General features: G+C 42.7%; 1 protein-coding gene across 1 annotated transcript in view; it reads left to right on the top strand.

Moving 5' to 3' along the window:
• Positions 1–334: 334 nt before the first annotated feature.
• CFAP52 (cilia and flagella associated protein 52) overlaps positions 335–16,558 on the top strand; it is a 66,813-nt gene continuing 50,589 nt past the window's right edge. The window contains exons 1-3 of the mRNA XM_017849236.1: positions 335–477; positions 12,157–12,356; positions 13,077–13,213. Coding sequence (XP_017704725.1) covers positions 408–477; positions 12,157–12,356; positions 13,077–13,213 — 407 coding nt within the window. The 5' untranslated portion in view covers positions 335–407. The remainder of the gene's footprint in view (positions 478–12,156; positions 12,357–13,076; positions 13,214–16,558) is intronic.

The following is a 16,558-nucleotide window of genomic DNA, read 5'->3' as shown; positions in this document are numbered from 1 at the left end:
CATATATATTTATATTTATATTTATATATATTTTATAGCAGCCTTCCCATCAGTCCTCTATGCTTGATTACATATTTTTTTAAATGCCATTCATTTGGTGCTTGATTTTAGAGTTACTAAGAAGTCACAGACTCTACACGAGGGGATGGAGGAATTAGTTCTGTGCAGTTAATGCCATCTCCTAAATTTCCAGAGAAACAGCAGACACGAAAAAGAAGAATCCCACCCTATCTCCCTCCCAGTCCCTATACCCCTTCATTTCCGAGAATGCTAATGAACTCGAATTCGGCAGGCTGGGTTTCTGCGCGGGCGTGGAGCTGGCGCGCATGCGCTCGTCCGTTACCATAACGACCAGAAGACGCTGCACCCGCTAGGGCGGAGAGCAAAGTAAGCAGAACCTCCTAGGGATGGATAACAAAATTTCGCCGGAGGCCCAAGTGGCGGAGCTGGAACTTGACGCCGTGATCGGCTTCAATGGTGAGGCCTCCAACATCTTTGGGCTGGCTGGTTTAGGAACTCGGAGGACCAGTAGTGCAAACAGGAACAGTGAGACGCCAGGGACACCTGAAAGGCAGTGTAGGACAACGCCAGGAGCCCTGGTCAGGGACACACACAGTAGGACTCGCATAGCCTGACCCTCCCCAAGGCCTTGGAGAGTCACTTCCTCGATCCGAGCCTCAGGAAGTGGGATGGTTTTTACCAGCTCTGACAAGCGCCAGCTCCTAAAAGGGACCACATGCCTCCTCCCCAGGCGGGCCGGATGAGTACGGGTGGTTGTAACCCTTCTCCCACTAGGTCAGCCCTTCCTGACTCTGAGCCCCACGCCGCCCGCAAAGCCCTAGGCTCCTTCGTAACCACACAGAAGGATGCTGTCTGTGTCGGCCCCTGGGACTAGCTAGAAAATCTGCTAAAATCCCAACAGGCGTACCGGTGAGAAGGGGCTAGGAGGGAACGTGTGTTTGAGCAACCGCCTGAGGGATGATCTTGGTCCTCTAATCCTAAGGAAGGTTTCTAAGTGGTGAGGATTTCAGACCAGAACAGAAGGGAAGGGGACGCCAGGGGGAGCTGAAGCGGAGAGAAAAAGGGTCTGGGACACTCCGCTGAAATCTTATTTGTGACTGCCTGTTGTTTTGAAGATTCTGGGAGGAAAAAGCTGTGGGGTTTTATTGTTCGTTTTGAGGGGTTTTGGTTTTTTGAGGGATGAGAAAACAATGAATGATTTTAGGAGAAGCAAAACTTTTCAAAAATGTGTGTTGTGATGCCTGAAAGCTTTAAGAATGTGGATGCAGAACAATCACTGTCTAAAGTTTTAAGCGTACTCTAGGACTTAGCTCTTGACTCTTGGTTTTACTTTAACAGTCTCCGATAGAAAGTGAGTGCTTTATACATTTCGGATATTAGATATCTTGAGAGCTGGTTACATCATTGAGAAAGAATTGAGCAGCCTACAGTGGGTTGCAAAGCGTCACTTGTTGAGCCAATGTAGAACCACACACATAGAACTCTGCAACTGAGGCCGGGGGCAGTGGCTCAAGCCTGTAATCCCAGCATTTTGGGAGGCCGAGGCAGTGGATCACCTGAGGTCAGGAGTTCGAGACCAGTCTGATCAACATGGTGAAACCCCATCTCTACTAAAAATACAAAAATTAGCCGGGTGTGGTGGCAGGCACCTGTAATCCCAGCTACTCCGGAGGCTGAGGCAGGAGAATCGCTTGAACCCGGGAGGCAGAGGCTGCAGTGAGCCGAGATCATGCCATTGCACTCTAGCCTGGGCGACAGAGGGAGACTCCGTCTCAAAAAAAAAAAAAAAAAAAGAAAGAAAACAAACTCTGCAACTGAATTCGTGCTGTGGTTGTAGAGTTCCAAGCGCAAATATATGATAAGTTATATGCCAGTGTCTTCCATGGCAATTACTAATTTTCTTTACCTTTTAGAATGACCCCATATGATCAAATAGTTTTTACCTTGCTGGCTTTATGATAATATATAGTCTTTCTTTTCTTTTCTTTTTTTTTTTTTGAGACGGAGTCTCACTCTGTCGCCCAGGCTGGAGTGCAGTGGCGCCATCTCAGCTCACTGCAAGCTCCACCTCCCGAGTTCACGCCATTCTCCTGCCTCAGCCTCCCAAGTAGCTGGGACTACAGGCGCCAGCCACTACCCCGGCTAGTTTTGTATTTTTAATAGAGACGGGATTTCACCGTGTTAGCTAGGATGGTCTCGATCTCCTGACCTCGTAATCCACCTGCCTCGGCCTCCCAAAGTGCTGGGATTACATGTGTGAGCCACCGCGCCTGGCTGCATTATTTCTCATAACTAAATATTAGAAACAACCAAAATCTTCATCAAAAGTGGAAAGGACAAATCAATTGTAGTATATTGTGTTCATACAATTTAATTCCTCTGCAAGAATTGAAAAGAATGAACTACTGCTATATACAACATGGATGGATCTCACAAACATATGATGTTAACCAAAAAAGCCAGATACAAAAGAGTACAGATTGTATTGTTCCAATCATATAAAGTTTTAAAAGGAGGGAATTGAATCTACAGGAATAAAAGTCAGAACAGTGACAAACTTTCAGGAGATAGAGACTGGGAGAAGGAGCACGGGAGACCTCTGGGTGTGCTCATGTTCTACTTCTTGATCTGGGCTATAAACAGGTGTGTTTACTTAAAACAAAAAAAATCACAAGATCTACAAATTTAGAAAAGGAGAGGAGACTGATTTCTTTTAAAGGGTTGTGTCCTGTAAGGTGGTCATCCTACAGGCTGAGAAGCGTGCCTCAGGCCAAGGCCAGAGACAGGCACTTCAAAGGAGGAGGAGTTGGGGTAGGAGCTTTATGTTGAACTGATTGTCTAAACATACATATTCACGCCGGCTGTGGTGGCTTACACCTGTAATCCCAGCACTTTGGGAGGCCAAGGCGGGTAGATCACCTGAGGTCAGGAGTTCAAGACCATCCTGGTCCAACATGGTGAAACCCCATCTATACTAAAAATACAAAAATTAGCCGGGCATGGTGGTAGGTACCTGTAACCCCAGCTTCTTGGGAGGCTGAGGCAGGAGAATCACTTGAACTTGGGAGGCGGATGTTGCAGTGAGCTGAGATCATGCCACTGCACTCCAGCCTGGGGGACAGAGCAAGACTCTGTCTCAATAAATAAATAAATAAATAAATAAATAAACAAACAAACATACATACATACATATTCATCAGGTTATAGGAGGAGCTATGAATGCTTATGAAGGTGGTCCTGACACTTGTGTATTGAACAAACATTGATGTAATATATGACCTATGTTCACCTTGGGATGGAGACCTAACATTTAAATGTTTTACAATTAGGTCCTATATGTCAAAAGGCCTTTTCAGGACATGAAGGCACATTAAGTGGGAAGCCTCAGTAAACTGGCCAGAGGCAGTCCATGGTGGGTGGTCTTCTTACCAGGAGAACATTATGGAAATCAGTCTGCTGTCCAATCAAAACTGTTCTTATGGCGGGTTGAACAGGGCTTCAGTTAGTAAGTGCCTATGAACTCAACGGGTTGCAGTTGTTTTCATATTGCTTATCTCAAGATAAGTGCTTGTTTAGCTGCCAAAGGAAAAGAAAAACCTTGTGGCAGTGCATAGTTTATTTTATTTATTTTTTTGAGACGGTGGAGTCTCGCTCCGGCACGATCTCAGCTGACTACAACCTCCACCTCCTGGATTCAAATTTTCTCCTGCCTCAGCCTCCAGAGTAGCTAGGATGATAAGCACCCACCACCACGCCTGGCTAATTTTTGTATTTTCAGTAGAGACAGGGTTTCACCATGTTGGCCAGGCTAGTCTCCAATTCCTGACCTTAGGTGATCCACCCGCCTTGGCCTCCCAAAGTTCTGGGATTACAGGCGTGAGCCACCGCACCCAGCCATAGGGTGGAGGGGTGCATGGCCTTAGGTCCTGTTTATACTTTGATATCTTATTTCCACACAGAGTCTCTTTCTGTCAATCTTATGATCTCTATTTTAACATTAATGCTGATCAGTTGTGTCTAAACCACAAAAGAGAGGGGGTATAATGAGGCATGTCTGACCTCCCATTCCGTCAAGTCTGGGCACTCAGCTTTAAGGTGTTTTGGGGGTCCCTTTGTCCAAAAGGGGATCTGTTCAGTCAGTGGCTGGGGTGGGGCAGCATGGGGATTGGGGAGTTTAGGATTTTATTTTTAGTTTACAAAAGTTATTGAGTTTTCTGTATTTTGTTTTCATTGAAAATGTTTATGTTAAAAGCTATCCTAGCTCTCAAAAAAAAGAGAGAGAGAGTAAAGGCAGAACTTTCATAAGGTTTGGGAAAAAAGATTTTGACTAGGAGTCAGTGGGTAAAGATTGAAGGCAGAATATTTCAGGTTATAGCTATGGGGGTCGGGGGGGAAAGGACGAAAAGTGGAGAGTGCAGGGCCTGGTTGCAGAACAGCAAATAGCTTGGTGTGGCTTCAGTATCAGGGACTGGCAGGATAACACAGGAAAGAGAAGCTGAAATTAGATTTCAGAGTCCTTAAATGCCAAGTGATTGAGTTTAGACTTCAGATGGAAACAAATTAGAAACAAAAGCAAGGCCCCTTTTATCATTGCAACACTGAAACTCACTGTAGTGTTACATTATTCAACTTGAATTTTTTTTGAGATGGAGTCTCACCCTGTCGCCCAGGCTGGAGTGCAGTGGTGCAATCTTGGCTCACTGCAACCTCCGCCTCCTAGGTTCAAGAGATTCTCCTGCCTCAGCCTCCCAAGTAGCTGGGATTACAAGCATCTGCCACCACGCCTGGCTAACTTTTGTATTTTTAATAGAGACGGTGTTTCGCCACGTTGGCCAGGCTGATCTCGAACTCCTGATCTCAGGTGATCCACCCACTTGGGCCTCCCAAAGTGGTGGGATTACAGGCATGAGTCACTGCAACTGGCCTTAAACTTGAATTTTAACTTTAGGGTATCAATATGTAACTGTACTCGACACTTGTAGGTATTGTATTTTGACAGGAATTACTTAAGCAAACCAAATATATTTGTGTTAAAAACATTTAATAAAATTATAGTTATTAAGGATTTGGTCACATCCATCTGTTGACTGGAGTAGGTAGCCCAAGATTTTCCTATTATGGTATACAAAGAGTTCTTATAAACTAAAAATAGCAACAACAACAAAATAGATCAGGAGTCTACTAACTATAGCCCATGGGCCAAATCTGGCCCACTGCACTGCCTGTTTTTGTAAATAAAGTTTTACTGGAATGTAGCTGTGCCCGTTCGTTTATGTATTGTCTATGGCTGCTTTTATACCACACTAGCAGAGATGAGTAGTTGCAAGAGACCATATTGCCCACAAAGCCTAAAATATTTACTCCCTGGACCTTATTTAAAAAAAAAAAAAAAAAAAAAGAGGCCAGACAGACCCTGTAAATAGGTAATGGGCAAGGAAATATAAATGGCTATTAGCTCAAAAAGCTAAAAAATGCTGTTAAAGATCATGCGCAGTGGCTCACACCTGTAATCTCAGCACTTTGGGAGGTTGAGGCGGGAAGATTCTTTGAGGCTGTGAGTTTGAGACCAGCCTGGGCAACATGGTGAAACCCCATCTCTATAAAAAACACAAAAAATTAGCCAGCCATGGCGGTAGTCCCAGCTATTTGAGAGGCTGAGGTGGGAGGATCACCTGAGCCCAGGAGGTAGAGGCTGCAGTGAGCCATCATTGTACCACTGCACTCCAGCCTGGGCAACAGAGTGAAACCTTGTCAAAAAAAAAAACAAAACAAAACAAAAAACTATTAAAAAACTATTAAAGCTTCTCAAACTGGCAAAGGTAAAAAAAAAAAAAAAGGGTAATGTAGTAAGGTGAGAATAAGAAATGATTCTCAATTACTATTGCCAGTATTAATTAGTATTAATTTTACAACCTTTTTGAAGGCCAGTTTTATAGTACCTATTACAATTTTAATGAGGATAATCTTTGAGCTTTTAAGAACTTGAATCACTTATTCAAGTTTTCAAAAAATTATGTACAATGAAGTTCACTGTAATATTGTCTATAATAGCTGAAACATTGGAAGAAAAATCCCAAATGTCCATTGGTAAGAAGTTTTAAAAAATTATGCTCCTGAAATGTTTTTGAACTAGACAGAAGTGGTGGTTGCATAGCATTGTGAATGCACTAAATGCCACTGAACTGTTCGTGTTAAAATAGTTGATTTTATGTTGTGTGAATTTCACTCCAATAATTTTAAAAATTGTATGCCTTTTGTGCAATTCAATACTATATAATCCTTAAGAAAAATGGGATAGATGTATATAAACCAATGAGGAAAGATGTCAGAGACATGTTAAGTATAAAATGCAATTTGCCATACAGTGTGTATGATATGAGCCTATTACAGTTTAAAGTGTACGTATGTTTGAGGGAGAGAGAGGGCATAGAGAGAGAGGAGAGAGAGGGAGGGACAGACGGAGACAGAGAGGGAGGGAGAGAAGGAGGGAGAGAGAGAGAAAATGGAGTGTGTGTGAGTAAGTCTGGAGAAGAGAGCAAAGAATATAGGTCGTAGTGGACATGCGTAGTTTGAGTTACTCCATATCTGAATACTATTCTATTTGAGAAGTATCCCAAGATAGGTAGGAGCTGGTTCTATTGCTTTCGTGAGAGCCTAAAAGGGGCACATAGTTTCTCTCCTAATTCCTTGGCAGTCAGTTGAGAGATGTAACATAATTGGCTCAGCCAATCAGACATTCCCACTCAGCAGTTCCACTCTTATAGGAGTGATGCAAAGGAGCAGAGCATCTTGGGAGTCAAATACTGCATTGAGCACTGAGCAGTGTGGCCATGAGAGGTCTTTAGTTCATGTCACTTGGTCTCACTTTGCTATTAGTTCTGCCTGTTTTTCAAGTGTGATCCAAACTTCCTGCCAGGTGTGTGAGCAGTATGTATTCCTTCCATATAATTCTTTTTCTGCTACATTTAGCCAGAGTTGACTCTTCTAGTTGGCAACCAAGAACCAAAAATAAATCTGAAGAAATACACACCTGCATGTTACAAGGTTATCTCTGGGCAGGTTACACACCTAAGGGTAGAGTAGCTGGGTCCTGGGGCATGTACCAGTTCAAGCATCATCAACAAAGACACATTGTTTTCCAAAGCAATTAGACCAATTTACTCTCCCACCAAGCATTTTATGGGCGTTCCCTTTGTTCCACATCAACACTGATGCCTGGTACTGTCAGTCATCTTAATTTTAGCCATTTTGGTGGATATGACACGGAATCTCATGTCGGACATAATTTACATTTTCCTGGTTACTTATGATGTTGCATCTCTTTTTGTATATTTATTTGGTTTTGAATTTCCTTTAGCATAAACTGGCTATCCATATCCTTTGCCCATTTTTCTGTTGAGAAGCCTATGTTTTCCTTATTGCCTTGTAGGAGTTCTTCGTATATTATGGAGATGATCTATTGTATACATTGAAAATATCGGCCAGGCGCGGTGGCTCAAGCCTGTAATCCCAGCACTTTGGGAGGCCGAGACGGGCGGATCACGAGGTCAGGAGATCGAGGACCATCCTGGCTAACACGGTGAAACCCGTCTCTACTAAAACTACAAAAAAAACTAGGCCGGGCGAAGGTGGCGGGGCCTGTAGTCCCAGCTACTGGGGAGGCTGAGCAGGAGAATGGCGTAAACCCGGGCAGGCGGAGCTTGCAGTGAGCTGAGATCCGGCCACTGCACTCCAGCCCGGAGCGGACATGAGCAAGACTCCGTTCAAAAAAAAAAAAAAAAAAAAAAAAAATCTCTTGCTTTGTGTTTTTCTCTTCATCCTCTCCAATAACAATGTCTTTTGTCATTAAACTATTTATTTATTTATTTATTTTTGAAAGGGTCTCACTCTGTCACCCAGGCTGTAGTGCAGTGGCACAATCTTCAGTTCACTGCAACATCCACCTCTCCGGTTTAAGCGATTCTCCTGCCTCAGCCTCTCAAGTAGCTGGGATTTTATAGGTGTCCACCATCACACCCGGCTAATTTTTGTATTTTTAGTAGAGACAGGGTTTCGCCATATTGGCCAGGCTGGTCTCAAACTCCTGGTCTCAAGTGATCTGCCTGCCTCGGCCTCCCAAAGTGCTGGGATTACAGGCGTGAGCCACCCAGCCCGGCCTAAATGTTTTTCATTTTTAACATAACTGGGTAAATATATCAGCCTTTTCTTTTATGATTTGCTCTTTTTGTGTCGTAGTTAGAAAGCCATTTCTTACACTTTTGTATACGTCTTCTTGTTTTCACATTTAGGTCTTTGATCTACCTGGAAGATATTATTTGTATAAGGCGTGAATTGTGAATCTAAGTTTAATTTTTCCATATGGATAGCCATATGATTGTTTATAAAGAACCTGCAATTAGAAAAAGTAAAAATATTTTTAGTAGGAGTGGATCACCCCAAAGACATAAACCTTAGTATTTTAAGAACATATTGCATAAAAAAGGAATGCTCAATTAAAATGAAAAGAATAATTTATTCAATAATTACATTTGGCCATTTGAGCAAAAATAATCCATTTAGTTACAGGAATCACATAAAGCAGCAAAATAAATTCCAGAGGGAGTTAAATATAAAAGAAGCATTCATTTAAAAACAAGAAGAATGTATTAATAAATATTTATGACTCTTTTGATGGAGAAGGAGATAGCAACAAAAAAGATTTTTCAAAACCCAAGAATAAATGTAATAAGAAATGAGTGAGATCTTTACGAGAAAAAAATGGAAAATGCTACTAGAAGACATAAAAGGGGACTTATCAAGAAACATACCCTGTTTTAAAATAGAGGTATTTTATATTATTATAAAAATCACTTTTCCTTAAGTTAATCTGTACATTTAATACTATCTCACTAAAAACACAATCATGAATTTTAAATAGCCAAGGTGACATGAAAGTTTATATTGTAAAATAAACACGAAGAGCAATCAAAAAAATTCTAACCATAGGTGAGTAGTAATGGAGGACCTTGGTCTGTTTCATATTAAAACATATTACAAGGGTTTATCATTGTTGAGATGGTTCTTGGTGTAACCAAAATCAGGTTTGGGCCACTTGTCACTTGAAAGCTAAAAATTCAAGAGATGAGCTTTGCTGAAAGGAAGGTTAGCTTTATTGAGGAAGCCAGCAACCCAGGGGAGGCAATAAACTAGCGTTCAAAGACCACCTCACCAAGTTGAGTCTCTGGATCGGGGAAATTAGAGGAAATAATGATCAAAGCATTTTTATGAAACTCGCACAGTCTCAGATAGGCAGTTAGTCAATATTCTGGGGCCTTCTGCAGATGTGATCTGCCCTGTTCTTACCAGGCTGATCAGCCTATTCCCAGAGTTGTTGGTCAGTGTATTGTCTTTTATTTTTGCTGAAGGTCCTGTTCTCCTGAAACTGATTTTAGTGAATAATCTACCAACTCAAGCAAAACAATAATTGCATTCAAGCAAACAAACTTTTCTCTAACATGGAAGCAATAGTGTTACCTTGGCAGATATTTGGAGTACAGGAGCTGCCTGTGGAAAGAGGCGTCACCGTGAAAGGTCCCAGGCTCTCCAGAGCATCTGCTGGGCACTCAGAACTGAAACCGAAATTTTAAAAAAAATTATTTTCCTGGTTATATCGAGGCATACTTGACATATTAAAGTTGTATCAATTCAAAGTGTATAACATAATGTGTTGATATACACATGCTGAAATGATGTCTACAATCAAACTAATTCACATATTCACCTCACATAGTTACTTTTTGTGTGCGATGAAAACAAGACCAACTCTTTTAGCAAATTTCAAATATACAATACAGTATTATTATTATTTTTATTTCTTTATTTATTTATTGAGATGGAGTTTTGTTCTTGTCACCCAGGCTGGAGTGCAATAATGCAATCTCAGCTCACTGCAACCTCCGCCTCCCAGGTTCCAGTGATTCTCCTGCCTCAGCCTCCTGAGTAGCTGGGATTACAGGCGCCCGCCACCACGCCCAGCTGATTTTTTGTATTTTTAGTAGAGATGGGGTTTCACCATGTTGGCCAGGCTGGTCTTGAACTCCTGACCTCAGGTGATCCACCCGCCTTGGCCTCCCAAAGTGCTGGGATTCCAGGAGTGAGCCACCGCACCTGGCCACAGTGCAGTATTATTAACTGTGACCATGCTGTACATTAGGTCTCTAGAACTTCTTTATCCTGTGCAGCGGACCTTTGCACCCTTTGACCAACATCTCTTCATTCCCCCACCCCTAGCAAACACCATTCTACTCTCTGCTTTTATACATTTGGCTTTTTCAGGTTCCACATTTAAGTGAGATCACCATGCAGTATTTGCCTTTCTGTGTCTGGCTTCACTTAGCATAATGTCCTCCAGGTTCATTTAAAAAAAAAAAAAAAAAAAAAATTAAGGACCTGAATAGATAATCCTCAAAAGAAGACATACAAATGGGCAACGGGTATATAAAAAGGTACTCAACATCACTAGTCATCAGGGAAATGCAAATCAAAGCCCAAATGAGATATCACCTCACACCTGTTAGAATGGCTATTATCAACAGACAAAAGATAACAAGCTGGCGAGAATGTGGAGAAAGGGATCCCCTGTCCACTGTTGGTGGGAATGTAAATTGGTGCAGCCATTATGGAAAACAGTGTAGAGTTTCCTCAAAAAATTAAAAAGAAAACTACCAGATGATCTAGCAATCCCACTTATGGGTACAAGGAAATGAAATCAGTATATGGAAGAAATATTTGCACGTCTATGTTCTGTTCAGTGCTATGATCAGCACTATTTGCAATAGTCAAGATGTGGAAACAACCGAAATGTCCATCAACAGATGAATGAATAAAGAAAATGTCACACATACACAGGCACACACAATGTTTTATATATATATACACACACACACACACACACACACACACACACACAGACTCGCTCTGGTTTTTTATTTATTTGTTTGTTTATTTTATTTTGAGACAGAGTCTCACTCTCGCGCAGGCTGGAGTGCAGTGGTGCCATCTCGGCTCACTGCAAGCTCCGCCTCCCGGGTTCACGCCATTCTCCTGCCTCAGCCTCGCGAGTAGCTAGGACTACAGGCGCCCGCCACCATGCCCAGCTAATTTTTTCGTATTTTTAGTAGAGACGGGGTTTCACCATGTTGGCCAGGACAGTCTCGATCTCCTGACCTCGTGATCCGCCCGCCTCGGCCTCCCAAAGTGCTGGGGTTACAGGCGTGAGCCACCGCGCCTGGCCATGCAATGTAATATTACTTAGCCTTTAAAAAGAAGGAAATCATGCCATTTGTAAAGACATGGATCAACCTGGAGACTATTATAGGCCAGGTGAAGTAAAATAGGCCAAATTTTTATCTTTACCCAACCTTTGCCTGAGGTAGTTGACTCGCGTTCTCCCTATGTCTGTGCGTTCACCCAAGCAGGCTGCTCACGCTCCATGCACTCACGCTTTTTAGGATTACCAGAATTGGCCGTAGGCCTTGCTGGAGCAGCATCAGCATCACTTAGGAGCTTATGAGAAATACAGAATCTCAACCCCTTCTCAGACCTGAAATAGGAATCTACATTTTAACAGGATCCATCAGGGATTTTTATAAACATCAAAGTTTAAGAAGTGATTACTAGATATACCTTGTTGTCAGTGAAATAAAATTACCTATTTCCCCAACTTATTTTAGCTGAACTAAGGCTTATTTTAAAAGTGTTGGCTGGGCGTGGTGGTTCACGCCTGTAATCCCAGCACTTTGGGAGGCTGAAGTGGGTGGATCACGAGAACAGGAGTTCAGGACCAGCCTGACCAATATGGTGAAACCCCGGCTCTACTAAAAATACAAAAAAAAAAAAAAAAAAAATTAGCTGGATGTGGTGGCAGGTGCCTGTAATCCCAGCTACTCGGGAGGCTAAAGCAGGAGAATCACTTGAACCCAGGAAGTGGAGGTTGCAGTGAGCCAAGTCCGCACTGTTGCACTCCAGGCTGGGCGACAAGAGCAAGACTCTGTCTCAAAAAAAAAAAAAAAAAAAGTGTTGTCTTTTGTACTCAAGTAGAAAATGCCCAGCCACTTCTGCAGCTGATTATTATTACTGTGCATCTCTCTCTTTTAGGACATGTGCCCACTGGTCTCAAATGCCATCCTGACCAGGAGCATCTGATTTTTCCTCTTGGTTGCACAATCCTCATTCAGGCAATAAATACTCAAGAGCAGAACTTCCTGCAGGGTCACGGCAACAACGTCTCCTGCTTGGCCATCTCCAGGTCCGGACAGTACATCGCTTCCGGACAAGTCACATTCATGGGGTTCAAGGTGAATACAGTGAAAACAACTCATTGTCAATTTATCTAGAGGTGCCTCCCTAGAAGAACTACCCCGCCACAAGTTGTTAGTTCTGTGTGGCCATGTGCTTTATTCTTCCTTCTTCTTCCTTTTGACTTCTCTTTTAACTCATCTTCATTCCGTCAGACCGGGAGTGAAGGACTCTGATGATTTTACACCCAAGGTTGCACCTTGTGACCGATAATGCTCACAAACAAAAGTTCCTGCTTAAAGCTGTTTACATTGTGTTGCTGTCACGTTTGTAGAACTGGATCTGATTTCTAGAAAAGTGATAGAACGGGCCAGGCGCGGCAGCTCACACCTGTAATCCCAGCACTTTGGGAGGGAGACAGGCAGATCACCTGAGGTCAGGAGTTCGAGACCAGCCTAGCCAACATGGTGAAACCCTGTCTCTACTACAAATACAAAATTAGCCGGGTGTGGTGGCGCGTGACTGTAATCCCAGCTACTCAGGAGGCTGAGATAGGGAGAACTGCTTGAACCCAGGAGGTGGAGGTTGCAGTGAGCAGAGATCATGCCACTGCACTCCAGCGTGGGCAAAAAAGAGCACGACTCTGTCTCAAAAAAAAAAAAGAAGAAAGAAAGAAAAAAAGAAAAGTGACAGTACTGTTTTTCAACCAAGAAGGGTAGTCATCTCCTCAGATGGTTTTAATGCCTCCCTATGATCTGACGGTGTGTTCTTGCCCCCAGGCAGATATCATTTTGTGGGATTATAAGAAAAGAGAGCTGCTTGCTCGGCTGTCCCTTCACAAGGGCAAAATTGAAGCTCTGGCCTTTTCTCCAAATGATTTGTACTTGGTATCACTAGGAGGCCCAGATGACGGAAGGTAATGAACTAAACATACTTACTTATTTTCCTTATTTTTTTTAACTTTTATTTTAGGTTCAGAGGTACATGTGCAGGTTTTTTATATAGGTAAACTTAAGTCACAGTTATACAGATTATTTCATCAACCAGGTACTCAGCCTAGTACCCAGTAGTTATTTTTTGTGATCTTCTCCCTCCTCCCACCCTCCACCCTCAAACAGGCCCCAGTGTCTGTGTTCCCTTCTATGCATTCATGTGTTCTCATCATTTAGCTCCCACTTATAAGTAAGAGCATGTGGTATTTGGTTTTCTATTCCTGCATTAGCTTGCTAAGGATAATGGCCTCCAGCTCCATCTACGTTCCTGTAATGGACATGATTTCATTCTTTTTTATGGCTGCATAGTATTCCATGATGTATATGTACCACATTTTCTTTATCCAGGCTACCATTGATGAGCATTTAGGTTGATTCCATGTCTTTGCTATTGTGAATAGTGCTGTGATGCACATACAATCAGATATGTCTTTATGCTAGAACTACGTATATTCCTTTGAGTATGTAGCCAGTAATGGGATTGCTGGATTTAATGATAGTTCTGTTTGCAGCTCTCTGAGCAATCAGCACCCTGCTTTCCACAATGGTGCAACTAATCTACACTCCCACCAATAGTGTATAAGCATTCCCTTTTCTTTGCAACCTCACCAGCATCTGTTATTTTTTGACTTTTTAATAATAGTTGTTCTGACTGATATGAGATGGTTATCTCACCGTGGTTTTGATTTGCATTTCTCTAATGACCAGTGATATTGAGCCTTTTTTCCTATGCTTGTTGGCTGCATGTATGTCTTCTTTTGCAAAATGTTCACGTCCTTTACCTGCTTTTTAATGGGGTTTTTGTTTTTTCTTATAAATTTATTTAAGTTCTGTACAGATGCAAGATACTTTCTCAGATGCCAAGTGTGCAATATTTGCGTATTTTCTGCCAGGTGTATTTCCAGAAGTGACAAGGGTCCTGTCCCCTCTAATGTTCTCTCTTGGTCCATCTATATTTCAGTGTGCATTGTCTGAAAAGCCTCTGAGAAAAATACCCTAAAAGAGTGGTTTTTGAACTTGGCTGCTTGTTGAGATCACCCGGGCAGCTTTAGGGAATCACTGGTGCCTGGGTGTACCTTCAGAGAGTCCAATTTGATTGGCCTGAGCTCTAAGAGTTATACAAGCTTCCCAGTACTGTGTTGAACAAAAGTGGCCAGAGTGAGCATCCATAAGGAACATGGCTGTGCTTTGGTCAAGGAGAGGCCAAGGAAGGATGTTTACATCCTGCGTGACTCAGCAAGTTTAGAGCGCAGGCGTATAATTCTACTGCTAACACAGCCTTGTAGCCATAACATGGGAAAGGCCATCACTTGGCTCTACACCACTATTGTCTGTTAAAGGTATAATTGCCCTGTGGACACTGTGCAGGTGCCCTGACTCCCAGAGAAAGAGAGAGAGAGAGCCAGAGCTGTCCATCTTTGCAGATGGACAAAGGGGAGCCAGGACACAGCTCAGCTCACTCGTGTCCAGAGAGGCAAAGAGTTAAGCTGCTGACCCTGAAGCCAGGGTAGAGCTGGCTGCGCAGCTGTATGTGGGAGCTGCCAGCTCAAGAAGCACAGGCAGGGCGGACAGTGTGAGAAAGCTGTTGATGAGGGCTGCTGCTGAATAAAATCATCTTCCACCTGCCTACAGTCCCCAAGTGTTCTTCCTGCTCATCCACCCACTCCCCTCGGACTTCAGCACGGGCTGGACCCGGACCCTGGGATCTGACAGCATCCATATCTTGTTTCAGGTCTTAGTGGAAAGGCTTTCAATTTCACCCCATTCAGTGTGATATTAGCTGTGGGTTTGTCACATAAGGTCTTTATCATGTTGAGGTATGTTCCTTCCATATCCCATACCCAACATAATATTTTTTTAGCCACAGAAAAGAATTTTTTTTTTTTTTTTTTTTTTGAGATGGAGTTTTACTCCTGTTGCCCAGGCTGGAGTTCTATGGCGCAATCTCGGCTCACCGCAATCTCTGCCTCCCAGGTTCAAGCAATTCTCCTGCCTCAGCTTCCCAAGTAGCTGGGAGCTGGGATTACAGGCATGCATCACCACGCCTGACTAATTTTGTAAATTTTTTTTTTTTTTTTTTCAGTAGAGACAGGGTTTCTCCATGTTGGCCAGGCTGGTCTCAAGCTCCTGACCTCAGGTGATCCACCTGCCTCAGCCTCCCAAAGTGCAGGGATTACGGGTGTGAGCCACTGTTCCTGGCCAAGACTTTTTTTCTTTTTTTTTTTTTTTTTTAAGAATGAGCTCTTGTCATTGCAGCAACATGAATGTAACTGGAGGTGATTATATTCAATGGAATAAGCCAGGCACAGAAACAAATATCTCATGTTCTCACTCATATCTGGGAGTTAAAAAAAGTAGCTCTCACAGAGGGAGAGAGTGGTTAGCAGAGGCTGGGAAGGGAAGGAGGTGGGGGGATAAGAGAAGTTGGTTAATGGGTACAAAAATACACTTACATAGAAAGAATACATGCTAGTATTCAATCATATGGCAGGAAAATGATAGTTAATAATTCAGTGAATATTTCAAAATAGCTGGAAGAATTGTAATATTCTCCACACAAAGATAAACGTTTGAGGTGATGGATATCCCAACCACTCTGATTTGATCATTACACATTGTATACAGGTATCAAAATATCACTGTATCCCACAAATATGTACAGCTCTGGTGTAGCTGTAAAAAAGTGTCCCAGATGATTCTAATGTGTGTTAGATATGAGATCCATTGCTGAAAAGAAGGACACCATCCCCATCATCATTGTCATGAGAGACAACAGCTACATTTTTAAAGCACTTATCACGTGGCAGGCATGACCTGAAGGTTTTCATTGCATCGTCTAAATTAAGTCCCACATCAATTTCAAGAGATGGAAGCTATTGGTGCCAGGTGACAAGTAAGGAGCCAGCTGCTGAGTGACAGACCTGGAAGACAAACCCTAGCAGCATGACTCCAGAGGCTGCACCTTGAACTTGCATTGCCAAGACATGATCTTTGCCCTTGAGTTAATTCACAGTCAAGTTGGTAGGCAGAGAACAGAAAGGAAACTGAAAAAAAAAAAAAAGTATATTTAAAGTATATTAGGAAGAACCAGCCAGGTGTGGTGGCTCACACCTGTAATCCCAGCACTTTGGGAGGCCGAAGCAAGCAGATCACCTGAGGTCAGGAGTTCGAGACCAACCTGGTCAACCTGGTGAAATGCTATCTCTACTTAAAACACAAAAATTAGCTGGGCGTAATGCCAGTACCTGTAATCCCAGCTACTTGGGAGG

Source organism: Rhinopithecus bieti, unplaced genomic scaffold (assembly GCF_001698545.2).
Source record: "Rhinopithecus bieti isolate Rb0 unplaced genomic scaffold, ASM169854v2 scaffold_31527, whole genome shotgun sequence".
In the NCBI taxonomy this organism is placed as follows: domain Eukaryota; kingdom Metazoa; phylum Chordata; class Mammalia; order Primates; family Cercopithecidae; genus Rhinopithecus; species Rhinopithecus bieti.
The sequence above is the reverse complement of the archived record's forward strand: the minus strand, read 5'-3'. Positions and strand labels throughout refer to the sequence as shown.